Source organism: Mangifera indica, chromosome 9, assembly GCF_011075055.1.
Source record: "Mangifera indica cultivar Alphonso chromosome 9, CATAS_Mindica_2.1, whole genome shotgun sequence".
Taxonomy (NCBI): Eukaryota; Viridiplantae; Streptophyta; class Magnoliopsida; order Sapindales; family Anacardiaceae; genus Mangifera; species Mangifera indica.
In genome coordinates, this window is record NC_058145.1 from 1,303,978 (window position 1) to 1,325,116 (window position 21,139).

At 35.2% G+C, this 21,139-nt stretch overlaps 3 protein-coding genes across 8 annotated transcripts; 1 reads left to right on the forward strand and 2 right to left on the reverse strand.

Moving 5' to 3' along the window:
- Positions 1–793: 793 nt before the first annotated feature.
- On the forward strand, positions 794–7,114 carry LOC123225644 (ferric reduction oxidase 2-like). The gene is made up of 8 exons (XM_044649757.1): positions 794–1,064; positions 1,136–1,226; positions 1,981–2,175; positions 2,472–2,706; positions 3,197–3,524; positions 4,438–4,681; positions 5,429–6,135; positions 6,877–7,114. Exons 1-8 carry the CDS (start codon positions 911–913, stop codon positions 7,014–7,016), a joined length of 2,094 nt encoding a protein of 697 aa, XP_044505692.1. The 5' UTR covers positions 794–910; the 3' UTR covers positions 7,017–7,114.
- On the reverse strand, positions 5,991–12,516 carry LOC123224961. 6 transcript variants are annotated; one of them, XM_044648766.1, is made up of 6 exons: positions 11,398–12,516; positions 11,138–11,232; positions 10,630–10,953; positions 8,501–10,542; positions 7,373–8,421; positions 5,991–6,128 (listed from the first exon to the last, which is right to left on the reverse strand). In XM_044648766.1, the coding sequence occupies exons 3-5, from the start codon at positions 10,822–10,824 to the stop codon at positions 7,401–7,403; spliced, it is 3,258 nt and encodes a 1,085-aa protein (XP_044504701.1). In that variant the 5' UTR covers positions 10,825–10,953; positions 11,138–11,232; positions 11,398–12,516; the 3' UTR covers positions 5,991–6,128; positions 7,373–7,400. The 6 variants fall into 6 exon arrangements, with proteins under 6 accessions (XP_044504701.1, XP_044504699.1, XP_044504702.1 ...); XM_044648764.1 differs by lacking the exon at positions 5,991–6,128 and adding an exon at positions 6,643–7,009; XM_044648767.1 differs by lacking the exon at positions 5,991–6,128 and adding an exon at positions 6,643–7,030.
- Positions 12,517–15,470: 2,954 nt separating this feature from the next.
- Positions 15,471–20,825, reverse strand: LOC123225457 (proline--tRNA ligase, chloroplastic/mitochondrial-like). Its single transcript, XM_044649402.1, has 11 exons — positions 20,379–20,825; positions 20,224–20,280; positions 18,695–18,805; positions 18,480–18,566; positions 18,280–18,393; positions 18,003–18,209; positions 17,708–17,845; positions 17,091–17,252; positions 16,534–16,733; positions 16,126–16,209; positions 15,471–16,014 (listed from the first exon to the last, which is right to left on the reverse strand). The coding sequence occupies exons 1-11, from the start codon at positions 20,736–20,738 to the stop codon at positions 15,873–15,875; spliced, it is 1,662 nt and encodes a 553-aa protein (XP_044505337.1). The 5' UTR covers positions 20,739–20,825; the 3' UTR covers positions 15,471–15,872.
- Between the last annotated feature and the right edge of the window lie 314 nt (positions 20,826–21,139).

The window sequence follows — 21,139 nt, forward strand, 5'->3', positions numbered from 1 at the left end:
ACCGTGAACCAATCTATAATCTACTCTAGTTTCACACTCAAATTCGATCTATGTATAAATATTGACTTATTTGAAATTTAGTCAAAATCAATAACTCTATTAAACTGAAAAGACTATTTAAAACTAATAATTTGTAATTGGTTTTTTTCTTTATCTATATAATGTAGTGTCAATTATTTAATTAATGTATTTGAAATTGTATTTTATATGTTTTATATTTTAAAAATGTGATAAATATTCAATACTATCTAGAAAATACATAATAATTTGATAATAAATTGAATCAATCGATTATCCAGTTGAACCATAAAATAATAAAATGACCGGTCGAAAAAACACTGCTATATAATAAAAATTAAGAGTAATGTTATGTGTACCTATTTTTGGTACACAATTCATATACACAATTATGTGTCCTCATATAATTAGGTGATTTTAAAATGTCATTATATGATAAAAAAATCCAATCACATGGTAATACTTTATTTATGTATACAAATTATGTACTAAAAATAGGTACACATAGTTTTATTGAAAAATTAAATACCAGCTCAAACACGGCCTTTGTTAGCATTCAACAACCAACAACAATCAAAACCTTCTAGAATTGGAGCCAGAATCATTTCAATTAATTTAATAGTTGAAGTTTTCACACATGAAAACATCAATCAGAATCTCCAATAATTTTTCATAAAAAATAAAAATTTATGATAAATAATTAATGAACTTTGAATCCTAACCTGCAGAATTTGACACTCGCCATGGAAGAAACGCTGCCTGCTTCATTTTGACAGATAATTTGGCACTGAAACCATTTCTTCTTCTGCCTGCAACTTCTTATATAAATGAACATTGAGCTTTCTGTTTGTCAGTAAATAGGTCTGGTATTACCTCGTCTAGTTGGCGAGTAATGGAGGCCGTTCGATTAGGGATTAAACTGCTAATACTGGCGATCTTTCTTGGATACATGATGATCTGGATCATGATGCCGACCAACGCGTTTTTCAAGCACTGGTTTCCTGAAATCCATGCGAGAACAGATGCTACTTATTTTGGAAAAGAAGGTTTGTGTTTCAGCTTTTCATGGTTTCAGAGTTTTTGCCGAAGATTTTGAAGTTGTTTGTGTTTTTGTTAGGTACATTTATGTTGATTTACACACTTCCCATCCTCTTCGTTGCTTCTTTGGGCTGTTTATATCTCCATCTTGGAAACAACAATGGCCAAAGGTACGCAGATGTGACTCTTCCTCAATTGTTTATATATGGGGTAGATTCCATCCACGTCAAGTCGGATCCAGGGCGGACTGAGCTTAGCTTAAATCTTTAATGTCTAGTTTAAGTTCAAACCCATTTGAACCGAGTTAAATCGAATCTTTAATATCTAACTCAAATTTAAGTTTATTCAAACTAATATATAGTATCATCAGAGAGTTGTTAGTCTAATATAGATAGTATCACCGATAAAATAGATATGATATCTGATAGATAAAAAAGTCAAACTCTTATCGCTCCAATTTGAGTCAACTCACTTAAGTTCGGTTCAAATACACATCTAGTTTTAAATTTTATATACTACCCTCTTCATTGCTACTTTGGGTTGTTTATGTTTCCATCTTGGAAAGAGCAATGATGAAAGATATCAAACTCCTTAAATGATAGATTGAATTCTATTTAAATCGAATCGAATTTGTGATTGATTTAATCTCAATATAAATCTATGATGTTCAACTCAAATTCAAGTTAATTAAAATTGGTACATAGTATTATCAGAGTATTGGTTAGATAAATAATATTATAAAATACATAAACAAGTCAAACTTGATTCAAATTATTAAATTGAAGCTCTAAATGAAATTCGACTCAATCCACCTCTTATATATATATATATATATATATATATATATATATATAGAGAGAGAGAGAGAGAGAGAGAGAGTTGACTCAATAAATTAATGCTTTTTTTTCCTGTTTTTTGAAGCAGCTGTGAGGTGAAGAATTCTAAATTTGCATCATGGAAAAGACCAGTGCTAGTAAAAGGCCCTCTTGGGATTGTTTCTTGGACAGAGCTTTCATTTTTAATCATGTTCGTTGCATTACTGATTTGGTCTTTTGTTTCTTATTTACACGCCATGTTTGCAAATATAAGCAAACAGGCAGCCGCACAAGGACTCAAAGTGTAAGATTCTCAACTGTTTTTTCCTATTTGAATTCACTGTATTTAGACACAGCGGTGGCCCGTGCTGGCACAGCCCGCCATGCCATATCTAACTCCGCCAGTTGGTGAGTCTTGTAGTTTGGGACAACCCACAAGCATAGCTAAGTCCGTGGCATGACCCAGAGCTTTCTAGATTGTGCCTTTACGGGCAGTAGCCAAAAAGGATCTGGGCCATGTTGCGGGCTGGGCCGGCCCTCTAATATGTTTAACTGTATTTATAATCTTAAACCAACATTGGTTGTGTGTGGTTGACAAAGGTGGGAAGACAAGCTGGAGATGTCAGGTCTATTGATTGGCCTTGTTGGGAACATCTGCCTGGCCTTTCTATTCTTTCCAGTGAGTAGAGGGTCTTCGATTTTGCAGCTTTTGGGGCTCACCTCAGAACGAAGCATCAAGTATCATATTTGGCTTGGAAATGCTGCCATGACTCTGTTTACAGTTCATGGTCTTTGTTATATTATTTTCTGGGCCAAGACAGATCAAATTTCACAGGTAAATGAAGGCAAATTTATGAACAAATTTGCTGATTATGGTCTACTTGAGCCTGACCATCTTACTCCCAACTATGACACGAAAAGAATGGCCGATTCAAGCAACATTAGACCAGAACTAAGTTGGTTTGGTTAGAAAAGTCAGTTCAATCGATTCGATTAAATCAAGTTCGAATTGAGAGTGTCAAATTAGTTTCTAAAATCTAGACGAACTCAAATTAGAGGGAATTTATTTCGATCCAACTTGCTAACTGAATAATAACTTAATTCGAGCTATATCAAACAATTATAAAAATAATGTTGTTAAGTAAATTAACATCGTTTTATAATGAGTTATAAATCTGAGTTACAAATTCAAATCATAAATTTAAACAAAGCTTCAAATGTAAGAACCAAATTAAACTTAAGCTATTCATAACTTTAATTTGATGAACTCAAGCCGAGATTCGCTGATTATGATATATGTCTAATTGTTCTGCATATTGTTGTAGATGCTGAAATGGGGCAAGATCTCAGTGTCAAATTTGGCTGGAGAAATAGCTTTGTTATCAGGAATAGGCATGTGGATGACGAGCTTTCCAAGGATAAGGCGGAAGATTTTCGAGCTCTTCTTGTATACTCATTATCTTTACATTATATTTATGGTGTTTTATGTGTTCCATGTGGGATTCTCTTATTCCTGCATCATAATTCCTGGCTTCTATCTCTTCCTCATTGATCGTTTCTTGAGATTCCTCCAATCCCAACAAAAAGTTCGTCTTGTGTCGGCTCGGATTTTGCCTTGTGAAGCTCTCGAATTGAATTTCTCCAAGAGTCCAGGTAATGCTTAACTAATAACCTAGAATTTATAATTTTCAATTCTACCCATTAACTTCATGTAAAAATGGGTTTGAATTGAGTATTTTTTACACGAATACTTATTGGCCATGTTTGAATCAGCCTAATTGTGAATCAAATCTTGTTTGGGTCACTCTTTCATAACACAAGCATGACCTAAATGTTTTATAAAAATATATTTGTTTGTCGGGTGTTTCAATACCACTTGTTTAAACTTATTATAGTTAATGTAAAACTTTTCTATAATTAGTTTATAGATATATGTTAAAAAGTCATTTTATTTTGGTAAAACATGTTATTTTGTGTCAAAAGAAATTAATTGGGTCGAATTTGTTGAAATAGGTTATAATCTAACGCACGCCCTTTTTTGAAGAGATTAATTTGGTTTGGGCATGTGAACACTTCTGACGAATGGGCCATGTTCAAATTGGGTGTTTTCAACACTTTTAATTCAAGTTAAGTTTGAGTTTAAATGTCCTTTTACTATAATAGTCAAATTTGTATTGTATCATATATTAAAAATCTAATTTTTTATACCATGTATCAAGTATCATATCATATCGTATGATACAGTTTTTTAAAAATAAAATAATAAAAAATTCTAATTGACACATCATCATTTTAAAAAAATACACTTTTAAAGATTTAAAATTTCTAATATACAACTTTACTATATATATATTTTTTTTTAAAAATTGTATTAATCTGTATCGATAATATATATTGTATCATACGATATGTGTACTGTATTTTATTAATTTGATATATTTTATGATAAGTATCATTTTTCATCATATTATAAAATATTGATAATTATGTTTTTTACTTGAAACACCAAAAAGGCACAACCAAAACCTCCTTTTTTTTTTTTTTTTTTCAATATTCTTTTATGCAGGATTAAGGTATAATTCAACAAGCATGGTGTTCGTAAAAGTACCGTCGATTTCCAGGCTGCAATGGCATCCTTTCACAGTAACTTCTAATAGCAATATGGATCCTGAGAAGCTGAGTGTTGTCATCAAAAGTGAAGGAAGCTGGTCGCGGAAATTGTACCAGAAGCTTTCCTCCCCTTCACCGATCGACCGCCTTCAGGTCTCCATTGAAGGACCTTATGGACCTGCTTCAACCCATTTTACAAGGTATTTTACCCCCTCATCAATACTTTCTATGGATGCTCAAAATCCGTTAATCGAATTAGTTTGACATTATTTTGAATCAACCCAAATTTTTATTTCGAAAAACAATTATAAGCCAAAACCAAACCGAGCTAGAGATTAATCAAGTAACAATACTAGTTAACTGAATTAAAGTTTTGGTTAACTGATTTTTAAATCGAAGTTTTTAGGTTTTGGTTTAATTAACCTGTTTTTAAAAATAGAGACATTGATAACCGAATAGAAAATCAATTTTGTTATATTCTTAAACCAGTATGTAAATTAGTTTTCTGAATAACTTATTTTTCTGTTTGATTTTTATCACAGACATTGATTTGGTCCAATTATTAAATAATTTTGAATACTTTTAATATTTTCTGTAAGGTTTCTAGTCAATCGACTAACAGTACTATCACAGAAAATATTAATCAACTAACAGTACTATCACCGATTTAAAGATTAATCGACTAATAGTATTATCACAGACATTGATTTGGTTCAGTTTGAATACTAGTCAATTAACCGGCTTTTAAAAATAAAGAAATTGATAATTAAACAAAAAAATAATTTTATTATATACTTGAACTAGTATTCAAACTGATTTTTCGATAACAATTTTTTTATTTGATTTTAATATAAATATCAATAGCGTTCAATTTTCAGATAATTTTGAACACGAGGTAGGGCTTCATTTAATATAATTATAATTAACAAGGAGACAACATGTGACAGGCATGAGAAGCTAGTGATGGTGAGTGGAGGTAGTGGCCTTACCCCTTTCATCTCCATCATCCGGGAGCTTGTGTGTGTGGCAAACACTGCAACTGGAAGAACACGGCAGGTTCTTCTTGTTTGTGCCTTCAAGAAATCCGAGGACCTCACAATGCTTGATCTCATTCTTCCGAATTCCGGCATCACTCTCGACATTTCTCGATTGCAATTGCAGATCGAAGCCTATGTGACAAGGGAGAAAGAACCAACAGCCAACAACCAGAAAGTCCTCCGCACCATTTGGTTGAAGCCAGATGCAGCAGATGCACCAATTTCATCAGTTTTAGGCCCCCGGAGCTGGCTCTGGCTTGGCGCTATAATTTCGTCTTCCTTCGTCGTCTTTCTTTTGCTCATCGGCATTCTGACGCGATACTATATTTATCCGATTGACCATAATTCTGATATGATATATGCGACCACCTGGAGATCTGCATTTAATTTGTTGTTTGTTTTTGTCTCCATAGCCATGACTGCGACAGCTGCTTTCTTTTGGAACGAAAAACAGCAGAGAAAAGAGAAGAAACAAGTTCAAAACATGGAGACGGCAACACCAAGAGCATCTCCAGGGTCATGGCTTTACAACGCAGATAGAGAATTGGAAAGACTTCCCCACCAGTCTTTTGTGGAGGCAACCAAAGTGCATTATGGCGAAAGACCCAACCTGAAAAGTAAGCAATTATTGTCCAACTCATTTTTGCTGCTTATTTCGGCCTATAAAATTTAAAAAAAAACACACATTGGTCATCCATTCCCGTCCCCTACATGTGAATATAGTCGCAGCTAGGCCCGTCCCAAGATTATCATACCAAAGTTAATGTTAGTTTGTGTTTGACTTGATCTCTAAGTTTAAAATTCAAAATTTGACTCAGTCTATGGGTTAAATTTGTTACTCAAGTTCACAACTGTTTAACAAAATATTATTTTGACAATTGTTGAAAATAATTTAATTCAAATCACAAGCCGAACTTGAATAAAATTGAGTCATTCTCACAAACCAAACCAAATTGAATTCCTGATTTAAGCTCAATTCGAGTTCAACACAAACAAATTCAAATCAAATCAAACCTAAACTCAATTTTCTAGATCAAACCAACTCGATATAAATCCAATCATACCATCAGTAGTCTGAGCTTGAATCCAAATTCAGCTCAAATAAACAAAATTCAAGTTAATGCTTCAAATCAAATTTAACTCGTTTATCCTTTCAGTGATATTATTTCAACAACAACATTGTTCATTCTATTAATAATCTTTTATTGATATTGTACAACAATTCAAACAAATTTGAACTGACACTTGTTTAAATTCAATTCAATCCAAATTTACTGCTAATTCTGCGATGCTGTAAATAAGTCTAAAATATAACCAATCTATGATTCGATTTAACTCCACTAAATAATTGGTTGCAGAAACACTGATGGATATGGAAGGATTTAGCCTTGGAGTTCTTGTAAGCGGCCCCAGAAGGATGAGGCAAGAAGTGGCAGAAATTTGTGCATCTGGTTTGGCAGACAACCTACATTTCGAATCCTTGAGCTTTACCTGGTGATTCATGAAAGGCTTCTGTTTTAACAATTTAGTAATTCTAAACTGAATTTTCAGAAAGCATGTTGATAATTTCATTTTGAATTCAACAAATTTTCAAAATCTTACTGGCCTAGTATGGAGATTACAACAGCCAGAGATGGCCACGAGACCATGAAAATAAGACGGTAAACCCAAAAAAAAACAGGGGAAAAAATGGTCACCTAGCTATCATATAATTGAAAGGCAAGCCTAGTGACGAGATCAGACCGGGCAGAAATAAAGAGATCTTATCTCCTAAATGCAAAGAAACCCAGAATACTACGGGAAAAAAACATTCTGCACTACGAACTCAACATTAAATTACAAGTCATTACTCACAAGAGTTTTCGGTGATGTTATATCTCAATCACCACCGCGTCACACCATCAGTATCGTATCGCCTAACTCGAGGCATCGTCTTGTACCTGTTCCCCTGTTTTCTTCTATCATCTTCACCACCAACTTCACATTTATATTCCCTACCACCACTACCAATGTCTGCCAATCTTCTTGGATGAACCATGGGTTTGATAGAACATACTGAATCAAATCTTTGGCTCTTTTGGAACATCCTCATAGATGGTGATTTCCTATCCCTAAAATTATCTGACCCAGAAATCCGGTAATCAAACCTTGAATTACATTGTGGTGACAAGCGATTTCTTGGAAGGGATACAAAGTCTTCATCATACTCTGATGCATAACGTTTTTGAAAATGCAACCTCACCCTATCCGTTCTAGCAGATCTAAAATCCGGTGACTGACTGCGACGTCTTGATACCTCATTTCGTTCCCTTAACAATAACCATGCTCTGGGTGAGTGACTTCTGGATCTTGATCGAGATTTCCTATAAGGTTGTGGAGAAATACTTCTTTCTCTCCTCCTCATTCGATAGGTGATGTGATCAGTATATTCAGAGGAATAATTAGGCATGGGCCTCCGAAATTCCTCCCTGATGCTTCTACTAACCCCTTGTGGATATTTTCTAAACCTACCCCGATCAGGATTAATATCATCTCTAACAAGATATGTTCCATAAAAATCATCCCTGTAGGCTGCATACCTCTGATTAAAAGGCCGATAGAAACTACCTGAGGAGGAGCTTAAATATTGCCTGCGACTGTCAAATCCTTCAACGGCTTCAGCATCTGAAATTGCACGGTCAGAGGTCATTACAAATCCTCGGCTCTCAATAACATTTCTTGGTCTAGGATGCACGGAAGCATAAGGGCCATAGGAAATTGGTGAGTGACGGCTACCCACACTGCGGCCACCGCCACCACTTCTGCAGTGCATTTCCGAAGTAGCATATCTATCCCTTGCTATATATTTGTTTAAACCAGCTCCCCGTAACGGACGAGGACATACATCATCAAAATCATCAAACCTGGAACAAAAAGTATAAGCAACGATGCAGTAAAGATAAAAGCACAATAGAAAACAAGATACAAGATTCTTTAGATTACCTGTTTCTTTCTACGGAATCAGAGGCATCAGTGGATAAAGGTCCCTCAATGCGTGATGGCAAATCCCTCTTCAATGCCCTAGGTCCAACCACTCTAGAGGTGAAGTCTTTACTACTGGGTCCATCCTCAGAATCTGCAGTATCATTCTTTGTTTTGCATCTTTCAATGGTTTCCGAAGTTTTCATCTTTGGGCTTGTTAAATGATCTCTGAAAGCATTTCCCATGGAACATTGTTCAATTTTTTCAGCCACAACACTAGATCCACCTCGTTTACTCTCAGTCTCCTCCACATCCAAATTATATAATCTTCCTCCATCACTATCAGACCCATAGTCCACTTGTTCAATGTCAGCGCCCTCACCTCCATTATCCTCCCAGAAATGTCCATCTGATTCCCTCAATTCCCCATCCTCAAACTGGGAATCATAACCAGCTTCCTGGGGTTCCTGAGTTTTTTCAATGGCATCTATGTGAACCTTATCATCTTGATAAGAGTCTGACTCACAGGTTTCATCAAAAGAACCTTCAATATTGATCTTTTCTAAGCCATTTGTAGGAGTATTACCCCTGCATTTCTCATGAATGGTATATAGACATCCTGTTTCTCCAGAATCAGTAAAATTTCCAGAAGACATGCACATCAGCTTATCAGACCTGACATCCACAGACGAATCAATATCAACAACATTACCATGAACAACTTCATCAGCTACTCCCACCCCATCCCCAGTTTCTCCAGGAATGACTTCTTCAACAACTGCACTGGAAGTCGGTCCTTCTTTACATTTAGGTAAAGGATGGTCAATAACCACTTCCTCTGCTTTACCCGCAGGCTCCATTTCAAGGGATACAGCTGCCGTCGCTTGACAATTGTCCATACTCAACATCTCTTGAGGAGAACAACTAGATGCTTGACCAGATTCTTCAGCTTCTTCATCTAGGGTTGAGCTGTCAACCTCACAAGTAACCCTATCTAATGCAGGTCCAAAAGAAGCAACATCACAATTCTCAACTTCAACATTTTCTACACACACAATTTCTTCCTGTTGAAGACCAGAGGAACAGCCTTCTGTCTTCTCGCAGCAATCACGGAGTACTATGTTGCCTGCTGTATTACAAGGGGATGCAACATTATTGATGCTTCCATTTATGCCGACAGCCTGAGTATTAGCTTTTGCACCTTCACCACATTCATTATGGCAGCAGTCAAGGCTAAAGCTAGTTTCTGACTGTTCGTCCATTCTGTTTGAATCATGAAGCAGGCCCCTTGGATCTGAAGGTGTGTGGGTTTCCCCATGTACTTCAGATAAATCTACCGTGATCACCTCATAATGTTTGATTTCTTTAGTTTCCTTCTCCATCTCACAACCTTCGAACATGTGGAGCTTTCCATTCCCAACCACTGATGTAACAACAGGGTTAGTCTGAGAACCAGCATTCTCAATATCACAAGGTTGCTTCCAGGCATCTATCACAACATTTAAATCCCAGTGTAACCTATCATCTCGGGCAGAAGCAGACTTTTTCCCTCTCTTGTCATCCTTGTCATTAGGAGATTTCTGAATAGACGTAGTGGTAGCATCCTGAAAAGAAGACACTTCCTTTTTATCTTCAAGTGCCAGATCTTTCATGGAAAGATTAGTTGCTTCCATTGATGCAACTGTTTCCTCAACTCGCTCTGATTCTTCCACCACTTTATTCTCCTTATCCTGGTCAGCATTAAAGCTGCTATCACAAGCCACAGCTGCAAGAATTTCAATACCAGAGAAATCTTCTCCATAACCAAGCTTCCCATTCAGTTCCTCAGAGATCTCCCCTTTACAACAAGGACTAGTAACTTCTGTAGAAACATCAATCACTCTATGCTGTTTCTTGCTGTTTGAATTTGGATAACATCCTCGACTTGAAGAATGGTACACCACTTCAATGCATGAAGGTATACAAGGTGGCGACGATGTAGACTGCAGATTAAATTTTCTTTTCTTAATAGGAACATGCTCTATTTTGTCACTGAATCGTCGTCCCAAAACAGCCACACCAAGCTGAAAAAGAGGGAAAATCAAATTCATCAGGTAAAATGCAATTATACAAGTACAATGAAAGCCAAACACCCAAAACACAATAATAACCTTCTCAGATTCTGAAACTGTTCCATTCTCTGCCCTTTGACGACTCTTATCGGTTAGCTCAACCCCTGCTGTGAAATTTCTAACAAAATGTTTCCTAGTTCGCCTTGTAGCACTTCTATTTCCTTTTGCTACTGTTTTCCAAGTCAACTCAGGATTTAAAAAGTTTGTAAGCTCTGGGCCTAGAGTGCTCATCATATTTGCTGATACAGACCCTTTTCCATCAACTAATTGTCTACCGTGACAAGTCTTGCACGAAGCAGTTGCCCATTGTTTTCCATTTGACACCAGGGTTGAGGAAACCCCAGTGCAAGTGCAAGACCTTGTCTGCAGAAAGAAAACATTTAATTCTAATTTATATTGAGAAAAGAACTGTATAGACTCATGTTAAATAAACATCTTTATTTCTCCGACAATTAAAACCACCATACAACTAATACAGAAAACAGAATATATCAAGCAAATTCGAAATTAATGGCATCTATACATGCGACCCAAAACAAAAACTTACTTTTAATTTAATTCCTCCAATCTTGAAAGACTTTGACGGCAATGATCCCTCCCTGGTGATTACAGCTGGGCCAAAACGTTTCCAACCTAGTATACCTACAATATATAATTTCATATCAGTAATAAAACTAGAACATAATACAAAAATACATATACATAAAAATAAAAATAAAGAAAGCCAATCCACCTAATGGACAATATGTTATCAAACCCAAAAGCTAATAACAAGTCCTGCCAGCATATGCCTCCATAGGCCATTACCTTGAGGCAGGTTGAATTAACCAGTTTTGGCCTGCAAGTACTTCCTCAATTCAGATTGTAGCTTTTGACATAGTTCCAAAACAAGGATCCAGGGCTTCTTTGCGACCAAATAATAACATGCTAACAGATAATCAAGATACATATAAGTATGTGTTTAACAACCAAAAGGGGTGTTCTGTATTCAGTTTTTTCTAAACGATATTAACTAATTCATAATAAGCCACTTGTGTTGTCTAATCAGCGCCTCCCATTGTCAACACAATTTTGAATCCATTGTTTCAGTTATTATACAAGGCAAATACATTGAATCTAAGTGAGCTTCCCACTTATAGTCCTTGTTATCGTCCATCAAAAGCCACATAACGTGAAGCTCATAATCTTGCAAACATGCAGCTAGAGTTTCACAAGCTACCATGTGGACGGAGCTCCGGAAGTAAAATAATTTCGTCCATAACGAATAGATCCAATCATGTAGTAAACGAAATATAACACATTCATATCGTCTATAAATAAATCTAGAAGAAAAATCATCTGCGCCACTACTAATCGTATTAGCTCCAAGATGCATAATGAAATCCTCCAAAAGCTCTATAACGAAGCACGTGCCAAGCAGCCACAAATAGTTTTCCTAAATCTAGAAAAATCCGAGAGTTGTCTTGCACAATATTCAGAAACCCTAACTTTTTCTTCTCTAATTTGTTAGGAAATCTCGTGACGATATAAATCCTTCAGCCCTCTGTCGAAGAAAAACATCCACAAAGAAAGTGTAGAAATCATAAAAGCTACATTGTTTTGATACCTGTTTCTTCAAATCTTCAACAATGATCATTACGATCTTCCTCTTCTTCTTCTTCTTTTTCTTCTTCTTGTTCTTGTTCCTCTTCCTCTTCCTCTTCTTTGCTTTGGTTTAGTTATGATTAAAGGCAATATACGGCTTGAAATATCGAAGATTACAGAGACAATAAAGTTCGTTTATTAATGACCGCCCGGTTGATCGGATTTAGATCGGTGAAATTCGTTTCCCTGAAAATTTCTCCGCCGCGCCTCCAGAGCCAATCAACCAAAATCTTCTTTTCTTTTCTCTTTTCTTCCTTGTCTGGATGAGATCTAGGAGCCCTATTCATCGCTTACTTATCATGGACTTTGTACCCACAATACCCTTGTTTATTTTATTTTATACCTATAATACCCCCCTTGTAGGCTTCTAATTTCTCCCTTGCCCTGAATCACGTGTAACAAATAATATAAATATAATATTTACATCGCCTTGTCGAGGTCTCCACTCTTCACTTCAGAAAAGCAAAGTCAATAGTCAATACTGAAGGGCAATTTGGCACGGCAAGTTTCATGAGGTGGCATCACGTTACCGGTCCTTTTACCATATCTAATATTTTTATTTAATAATACTACACACAAAAGGAATTTTTTTTTTAAAGGTAATATTAAGGAATAACTTGAATAAGATTTTTTTCAAATATAAGAAAATTTAAATTTAAATTTTTAATAATTATAGAGCTAATCATTAAATATGAAGTTTATCATATTTAATTTGATTAATTCAATTTCAAAAGTCTCTCAAATAGCTTAAACTCATCTTTTTAGTTGAAAGAATAGCAAAATTCAACTAGACCAACCTAGAACGTTATAACAAAAACCCAAGGAGTTTCTCCTCTTGTAAAAAGAATTGATTGAAATATTAAGTTTACGTCACTAAAAAAAATTATATTTTGATCATAATAATAACTGACATAAAAATTTAAAAAATAAAATATATTTATACCTGTTTACATATTACAATAGTATGTTATATATGAGTAATATTATATACACACTTTTTAAATATATAATTAAATACATAAATTATAGATATCAAAAGAAATGAAGAAAAACCATATTTGCGTATTTCCTTTCTCCTTCAATTTCCCTAAATGTAACTAGTATGATAATCGAATCATGTATCAAAAATTTAATTTTTCGTATCGAATTGTATGATACAGTTTTTTAAAAATCAAATAATAAATACTAATAAAAAAATAATTAATTAACATATCATTATTTTGAAAAATATCACAAATATTCTTAAAAATTTAAGATTCCTCATATACATTTTTATTATATCATTATTTTCTTTAAAAAATATACTGATCCATATTGATAATATATATTATATCATATGATACGTTTATTATATCGTATTAATTCAATACATTTTACGATATATATAATTTTTCATTTGTAGCATACTGATAATTATAAATTACAAGAGTTAGGTCGCAAGTAAATAATTAACGGCTCAACTCGTATACCACCCTAGTTAAAACTAAACAATGAATAATGGCTTACCATGTTTCTTCAATAAAATGGTTTTCCTTCATGGAATTATTTATGTAACTCAAGCCAAATTCGATTCTGATTGCAGGAGGGTATATTGGCAGTATGACAAAGGAATATGAACATGAAGAGGCTTGCAGAGAGTAGAGACCTTTTTTAAATAAAAAATTGATTCCAGAAGCGTGATGAATTTGGGCTTTGCCTTGTGACTTTTATTCCACGAAAAGAAGAGCATAAGACCCCACATTATCAAAACAAAAAGTCAAAAGATTCCATCCCCTCTTGCCCAGAGCATCTTACCTTTCACATCACCGGCTGGAATACACCCGTATATTGGATCCCACCACTATCTCCTATCGCATATCAACACGGGAATAGATTTAAACCGAGCTAAAATCTAAATTCAACTAAAATGAATTAAACTCAAGCTAAAATGTTTTAACTTGTCAAACGTAAACTCTAACTGACCATTTTAGATTTAAGATGAGTCTAAACTGACTCTTGCTCGAACTCATATGCACGTTGAAGCTCCCTCGTTGGATTTGCCTTCAGCCCTTCTGTAAGCTGTCTTTGCGTTTCTCTTTGCAAGCCCAGCCCAGTTCAATTACTTCTTCTCCAATAACCAACAACGGGCCTTTGTCCCCAGTGCTAACGATGCCCATTTTCTTACTCTCGTTAGTCCCTCTCAGTAACTCTGTTTTCTTACCCTCCTCCTCACTCGCTCAATCTTCTATCGACACATCAACAAGAAATTAAATTATAACATAGAGAATGTAGTTAAATTTCTCTACTCTCTTACCAAAACATACCTGACCAACTCATAAGTAGTGTTATATACGTAAATAATAATATATGATAATATGATTAGATAGCTTTAAAATAAAAATCAAACAATACCAAATTATATAATGATATATTATTATTTGTATACATAGCTTTATTGTCTACTGATAATCCTCTACCGTTGAATTGTGGTCAAAAGTTTAACCATGCTCCTCTTGCCCATAATTCAATGGGAAAAAATTGATCTAAGAATGTCTCCACCAAGTCCTAGAGGAAAACTAGTTCAAGATCAATTTGACTTAAACAAAAAACAGTTCAAGATTGGCTTGAGAATCAACAAGCTAAGACTCAAACTTGACTCAAAAGATATTTTCCTTCGGATTTGATCTGAATCAACTCAATCTCAATTCAGATTAGTTCAAACTCGATTTGTTCGATCCGAACTTGAATTCAAGCTCGAGCATCTCAGATCAAATCAAGCCCTAAGCAAAAACCTCTCTCCTCTTTTCTACATAATATAAACTAAACAATATAACAAACTCTGAATCACTAGGTCAATGCAAATTCAATTCTATAACATGTAGAATTCCTAGGTCCATTGAATGTGATGTGTTAAGTGATAATAAATGATAAAATATATCAAAAGTATTATGATGACATTAAAAAAAAAATTGTGAAAATAATATGAATCTGAAAGCCAACAGACAGACCAGACAGGAGAAATCAATATTTCTGATAAACTCAAGAGTATACTGTGCTCAGATTTAACCAACAGGGCACTTTAGAATAATTATAATAATAAAATTATGCGTACTCACTTTGAGTACTCAAGTGGATACACACTTGATGTATATCGTCATGTGATTGGACTATTTTGAATTAAAAATAAAATAACATATAGCACAATAACACATATAAATGTGTACCTATTTTTGTATTTAAAGTAGGTTTACATGATATTACTCTAATTATAATGTTTGAGATTTATATTACGCGAAATCTGTTCTTAAATAACCAAAAATTTAAAGAGGATCAAAGTTTCCTGGTTCTGCTGATCCAAAAGGCAGCTGAATCACATAATATTAGTTCCTAGTTAACGAACATCGACCAAAAAGAAATTGACATACTGTACAAGTCTAATTACTTCAAATTTCTGAGTGTCAGACTGTAAAATAGCACTTCCCTCCAATAAAGTATACACCCCTCCCTCGTCACAGGAATTAAGTTATGCTAACATCACCAGGCTTCAACCATCCATCATAAACAATTACAAAGCTTAACTTAGAGTAATTGAGATTAAAAGAGAAGAGGAAGAGACCTTAACAACTGCTGCAAAAAATGCTACCATTTGGATGGTCGAGTCAATAAGATTTTGCAAAAATGGCAACCTCCTCAGCTGGACTACCAGTCATCAAGCATGTCTTAATCCCTTGGGGTTGGTCAAAAGGGAAACACCTGATGGTTGCCCCTGTTTCTTCTTTCACTCTAAATTCATCTGCATCACTGTAACAATTTTTGGAGTGAATAATATTGGAATGCAGTAGTATGGATAAGTAATATCAAATTATTATTAATATAAACACAACCAAACTCAAAATGACAGTAAATAATTACCTAGCTGACCAAGGACCCCTTGCCCACTTGCCCATGTTTATTGCTTCTTTAAGTTCATTGTATGAGCTCACATCCACAATATTACTGAAAAAGAATAACGAAAAAACTAATGAGAGAATAGAGGAATGAAAGAACACAAGAGAACCCAAATAAGCAGGGAATCAATTAGTCAATTATCATTTGACATAGTTCATAAATTCAGAGACTATATGGTGATTGCAAAAATTTTACTTGCATGTATGAGGTACACAGGATTCAAGTTATCATATATAATTATGCTATTTAATTCAAATAGAAAATGAGCAGATTACAGCAATGAAGAGTACAACTGAAACATTATAAACTTAATCAAGCATATTGCAATCAGTTTGAAGAAACTAATAAAGCTAAAAGAGAAAAAGAATGCACCTATCTCGAAATGATATTGCCTTTCCCAAAAGGGCTGACTGGATCTCATCCAACTTGTCTTTCACATAAGCTTCTAAAGTTGAAGGTTCCATAGCTATTCCAAAAACTTTCCCTTGCTTTCCTGGAATATCTCTCCTTGATATGACCACACTACCACTGGAAACATCGCGTGGACCAATTTCAATCCTTAAGGGGACTCCCTACAAAAAAAAGGGTCCATTATCACAGCAGTTGAAAGTAAAGCAATATTTTCTAACAACATTATTCTCTTAAAACCAAAAGTATCAATGCTGAGGATAGTAAACATATTGTACAAAGCTAAAAAATAAACCAGGTATAAGCACATTGAAGGTCCTTTTAAACATATTAAGCATCAAGTAGAGGGTCTAACTTAAAAAGCTACAAGTGTCTACAAGTAGTTCAATACCCATCTAAAAAGTATGAAGACAGCTAGTAGCTGACTTTCAATTACTCCAGAATTAAAATTTGGTTTTTTAAGATAAAATCACCACCAAAGAGTTGTAATATATTTTTGACCTTTGAGAATGACAGAATACCTTCATTTCCCAGAAGTTAAACTTCCAACCAGGGGTTCGTTGTTCAGAGTCATCAAGTTTAACTTTAACCCCTGACTTCTGCAAAACTTCTTTTACTGACAATGTCGCATTGATAACTCCTGATTTCTCTTCAGCCTTCTTCCAAATTGGTATGATTACCACCTGAATCAAGCAACCTATTATGTAAGGAAAGGAAACAATTGTCATAAACATCGTGAAAAGGAAGAAACAAACAAAATATATTTGAAAACAGTATGCACAAGTTTTTTTGCATATTAGGTTATGTATGCAACAATCAATCTATGCCAGAACATAATATGGACTTTTGATTCATTCTATAGTTTTTCGTATTTTTAACATCTACAGTGAAAGATTTGCTTTTCAAGTCAGAGGGGGGATGATAGGGAGGGTGGAATCACAAGGTTTGTTCTATCAAAACATGGAACTAGAAGCTCAAACACACATAAAGATAGAGTCGGAGAGTGTATGAGAGGTCAATATGATGAGCCTCATTTCCCAAAAACAATCTATAGTCTTCGCAGATACACATCCTGATGCCAAAACAGAACACCTGTACAAACACTTACAGTAAAATATTAAAAAAGCCTACAATTCACCTGTATAGGTGCAACCTTCGGGGGAAGCATTAGCCCAGCATCATCTCCATGGGTCATGATGATACCACCAACAAACCGTGTACTGATAGCCCATGATGTCTGCCAAACATGTTGCCTTTGTCCATTTTCATCCATGAACTGCAGAAGCACATACTTCAGTCATGCCTTGGTTGGTGGATAATGAGGTTTTATAAAGCACAACTAACATATTTAATCAATGAAAAATAAAATCAAACCATCTAAGTTGGATGTTCTTTACAGTTGTCTGAAAATTAAAAATGGCAGTATGATTTACCTCAGTTCCAAAAGCACGAGAAAAATTTTGCCCAAGGTTGTGGCTAGTTCCAGCCTGCAATGCCTTCCTATCCCCCATCATAGCCTCTATTGTGTAGGTCTTCGCAGCACCAGCAAAAGTTTCCACTTTTGATTTTCGACCAGGAATGACAGGTATTGCAGCTTGTTCATAAGCAAACTTTGTGTAGATGTCAATCATCTGCATGGCCTGCATACTAGATCAAATGAGTCCTCATCCTCACCACTATGAGTGATCCAATGGTAAATGAGCTGCAAACCTCCTTTTCAGCCTCTTCTAGAGAGGCATGAGCAGTGTGACCCTCCTGCCATAGAAATTCAAGAGTCCTCACAAATGGTTTAGTACGCATCTCCCACCGTGTGACATTTGCCCACTGAACCAAATTTTCAGAAGCAAACAAGATGCAGTCAGTATTTCCAATGAATAGCCAATGACAACAAACATGTAAGAATATACTACCTGATTAATCATTAGAGGAAGATCACGATAACTATGAATCCACTGGGTAAACATATGATTCACAATGGTTTCACTAGTCGGTCGAACCTGCCACAACCTCAGGAAATGCAACAATCAAAGCCAAAACTCAGGTCACAGTTTCCAACAGGACAATCATGGTCACATCAACATAGAGAGAAAAAGAGAAAACAGTATATGGTGATGAATATATGTACCACAAGTTTTTCTTCTAGTTCCTTCCCCCCTCCAATGGTGACAAGAGCCAATTCTGGACTGAATCCCTCTACATGGCTTGCTTCTTTCTCTATGAAAGAGTATGGTATAAACTACAGCCACAAGTGAAATTGCAAAATTCAATCTTATTTTATGACTCCATCCAGGAAGGGACAACCAACAAAATGTGATGCTTCTTTAACCTAACAATATAAAATGCAACATATCGGTACAATGACCGCTTATATATTAACATAATAATAAATAATATTATTAATTTTTTTTAAGATAAGCCAATCTAGTCTTCTACTAAAAACTATCTTTCATTAATTTATAGATAAGATATTAAAACTATCTTTTAATAAGCACAAGAAGATTCAATGTCTGATGAGGTTAAGTAAGAGATATAGTTCAAGATTTTAAAATTTCCTTTTAAGATTTTTAGCACCATGTGTGCCATACAGTAAATATTTATCCAATCAGAAGATGCCAGGAGCATTTAACAATCAATTATATCACTTATCCACCTATAATATCCACAGTTTAACAGCCCCCTGGCAAGTCAGGAATTCAAGCGGCAGACAAGCATCATAATGCAGACAGAAACAAAAATAGTATTAGTTTTTTGAGATATAGTGATTGACAGAATCTTTCATATCATTTTTTTCCAGAAAGGATGGAAATCTAAATCCTCCCATTCGCTACTTAGTACTTACATCAACCTTGTGATAAGAAAAACATAAAAATATAAAGCAAAACACAGCAATCATCCCTTTCAAATAAAATCTTACAGAATTTGCACATATACAACCAATTGCATCATACAAGCAGTAGATATTGCAAGTTTTTCGCTACAGGAAGGAATGATACTTGAATGTTGCACAGAAGCAGATATAACGCAATCATGCAGCAAGCAAGTGGGGGTTAATCGATCCAAACCTTATAAAAGGATAGACTAACTGTACAAAGCAGACAAATGCAGCACTTATAACTTCAGCAATTACAGGACAAATTAAATGAACATCCCTATAGCATCATCCAATTGCCTTTAACAGATTAAATTTCATGTTATACCACTAAAAATATTTTATTCCCATAATCTGAAGTTTATTAAAAGATTGGGATCTTCTCACTGAAAATGAAAAATAGACTCTGAACCATCCATTTTTAAATTCATTGATTAAGACTTGAAGTTAATGACCAAAATTTAATATTTTCCAACTTAGCAATTCTCTATACCCTTTAATTTCACAGCTTAATGGTTTAGAACTTATGTCTCTTTTCAGTTGAAGCTTTTATCCAAAGGATATTGACCTTTCTTGAGAATACAAATATCTAAAATTCAATCACCAGCGACTAAAAACATCCAATTCCAGTGACACTCATTCTAACAGTCAACAAGCATAATTTGATCATTTACTGGACATTTCTTTTGTCATTGTAACGAACCCTACAATATTAAAATCATAATATCATTTTTTTTTTTTCACTACACTTTCTCAGCCATCAAACAGATAGGTCAGAATCACACCTGTGGAAAATACATATTACTATGCCCAGTCTCCTTGAACTTAACATTTAAATAATCCTGCAAATCATTTATAATAAATCAATAAATTGACAAATATAAAGTAATTATCAATAGCATTTTCATATTTGAATAGAAAAGGTTTCAAAAGCTGAAACCTGAATTGCCTCCCAAATAGCGTAACCGTATGGTCTAATAACCATGGTTCCACGAACCGGACCATAATCAGCAAGCTCTGCGTTGGCAATAACATCGAGGTACCATGCATTGAAGTCCTGAGACCTAGGCGTGATGACATGGTCCTGTTTAACTCGCTCTTGGCTCACTTTATTCTTAACCTTATCGGTTTGTTCCTCGGTCTCCGGCGGACTCGATGCAGCGCTCTGAGCAGAGAATCCAGCCGCACGCAAAGGGGGCAGGATACAGTGGCGGCGGCGTGGAATCACCGGACACCCTCGAGAGATGGAGGGAGAAGCAAAGAGTGAAGTAAGCGAAGGTAGTCTCAGAGCTACTACCATTTCGTTGAGTCGTTTAGAGAGAAGCGACAAGCTCGTACTGCGCTTTAGTACAGCAATCGAAACGCAAGGAGATTAGGCTTTGAAGTAGGGCAATCTGCTGCTTAGGTGACCATCACGCGTATTGTGTACTATATTTTTGGGCCGACTTTTGCTGCTGAGTGGCCTCGTGGGCTTGGATAATGGAAAAGTAAATTGATCTCGAACCAACCGTGCATGTGAACCGATTCAGCCCGAATCCGATCCACCCCTACCACGGATTTTGTCTTCATTTATTCATACAAACAGTTCTATAAACATTGCTCCACATTCGTATGACGGGTGGGTTCGAGTCGAGTCGATTTGAACTTGAAATCGAATTTGGCTCAATTGAATCCGAAATGAGTTTGATTCTAATGAGCCCT

Excerpts from the sequence above, each read along its gene's own strand:
- LOC123225644 (XM_044649757.1), top strand. The coding sequence starts at position 911 with ATGGAGGCCGTTCGATTAGGGATTAAACTGCTAATACTGGCGATCTTT. Across the intron at positions 2,707-3,196 it reads AGACAGATCAAATTTCACAG|ATGCTGAAATGGGGCAAGAT; the intron begins GTAAATGAAGGC and ends ATATTGTTGTAG. Across the intron at positions 4,682-5,428 it reads GCTTCAACCCATTTTACAAG|GCATGAGAAGCTAGTGATGG; the intron begins GTATTTTACCCC and ends AACATGTGACAG.
- LOC123225457 (XM_044649402.1), bottom strand. The coding sequence starts at position 20,738 with ATGGTAGTAGCTCTGAGACTACCTTCGCTTACTTCACTCTTTGCTTCT. Across the intron at positions 20,281-20,378 it reads CTATTTGGGAGGCAATTCAG|GATTATTTAAATGTTAAGTT; the intron begins GTTTCAGCTTTT and ends AATGATTTGCAG. Across the intron at positions 18,394-18,479 it reads TTCCTCTAATGATTAATCAG|TGGGCAAATGTCACACGGTG; the intron begins GTAGTATATTCT and ends AATTTGGTTCAG.
- LOC123224961 (XM_044648766.1), bottom strand. The coding sequence starts at position 10,824 with ATGATGAGCACTCTAGGCCCAGAGCTTACAAACTTTTTAAATCCTGAG. Across the intron at positions 10,543-10,629 it reads CAGTTTCAGAATCTGAGAAG|CTTGGTGTGGCTGTTTTGGG; the intron begins GTTATTATTGTG and ends CCTCTTTTTCAG. Across the intron at positions 8,422-8,500 it reads GATTCCGTAGAAAGAAACAG|GTTTGATGATTTTGATGATG; the intron begins GTAATCTAAAGA and ends TTTTTGTTCCAG.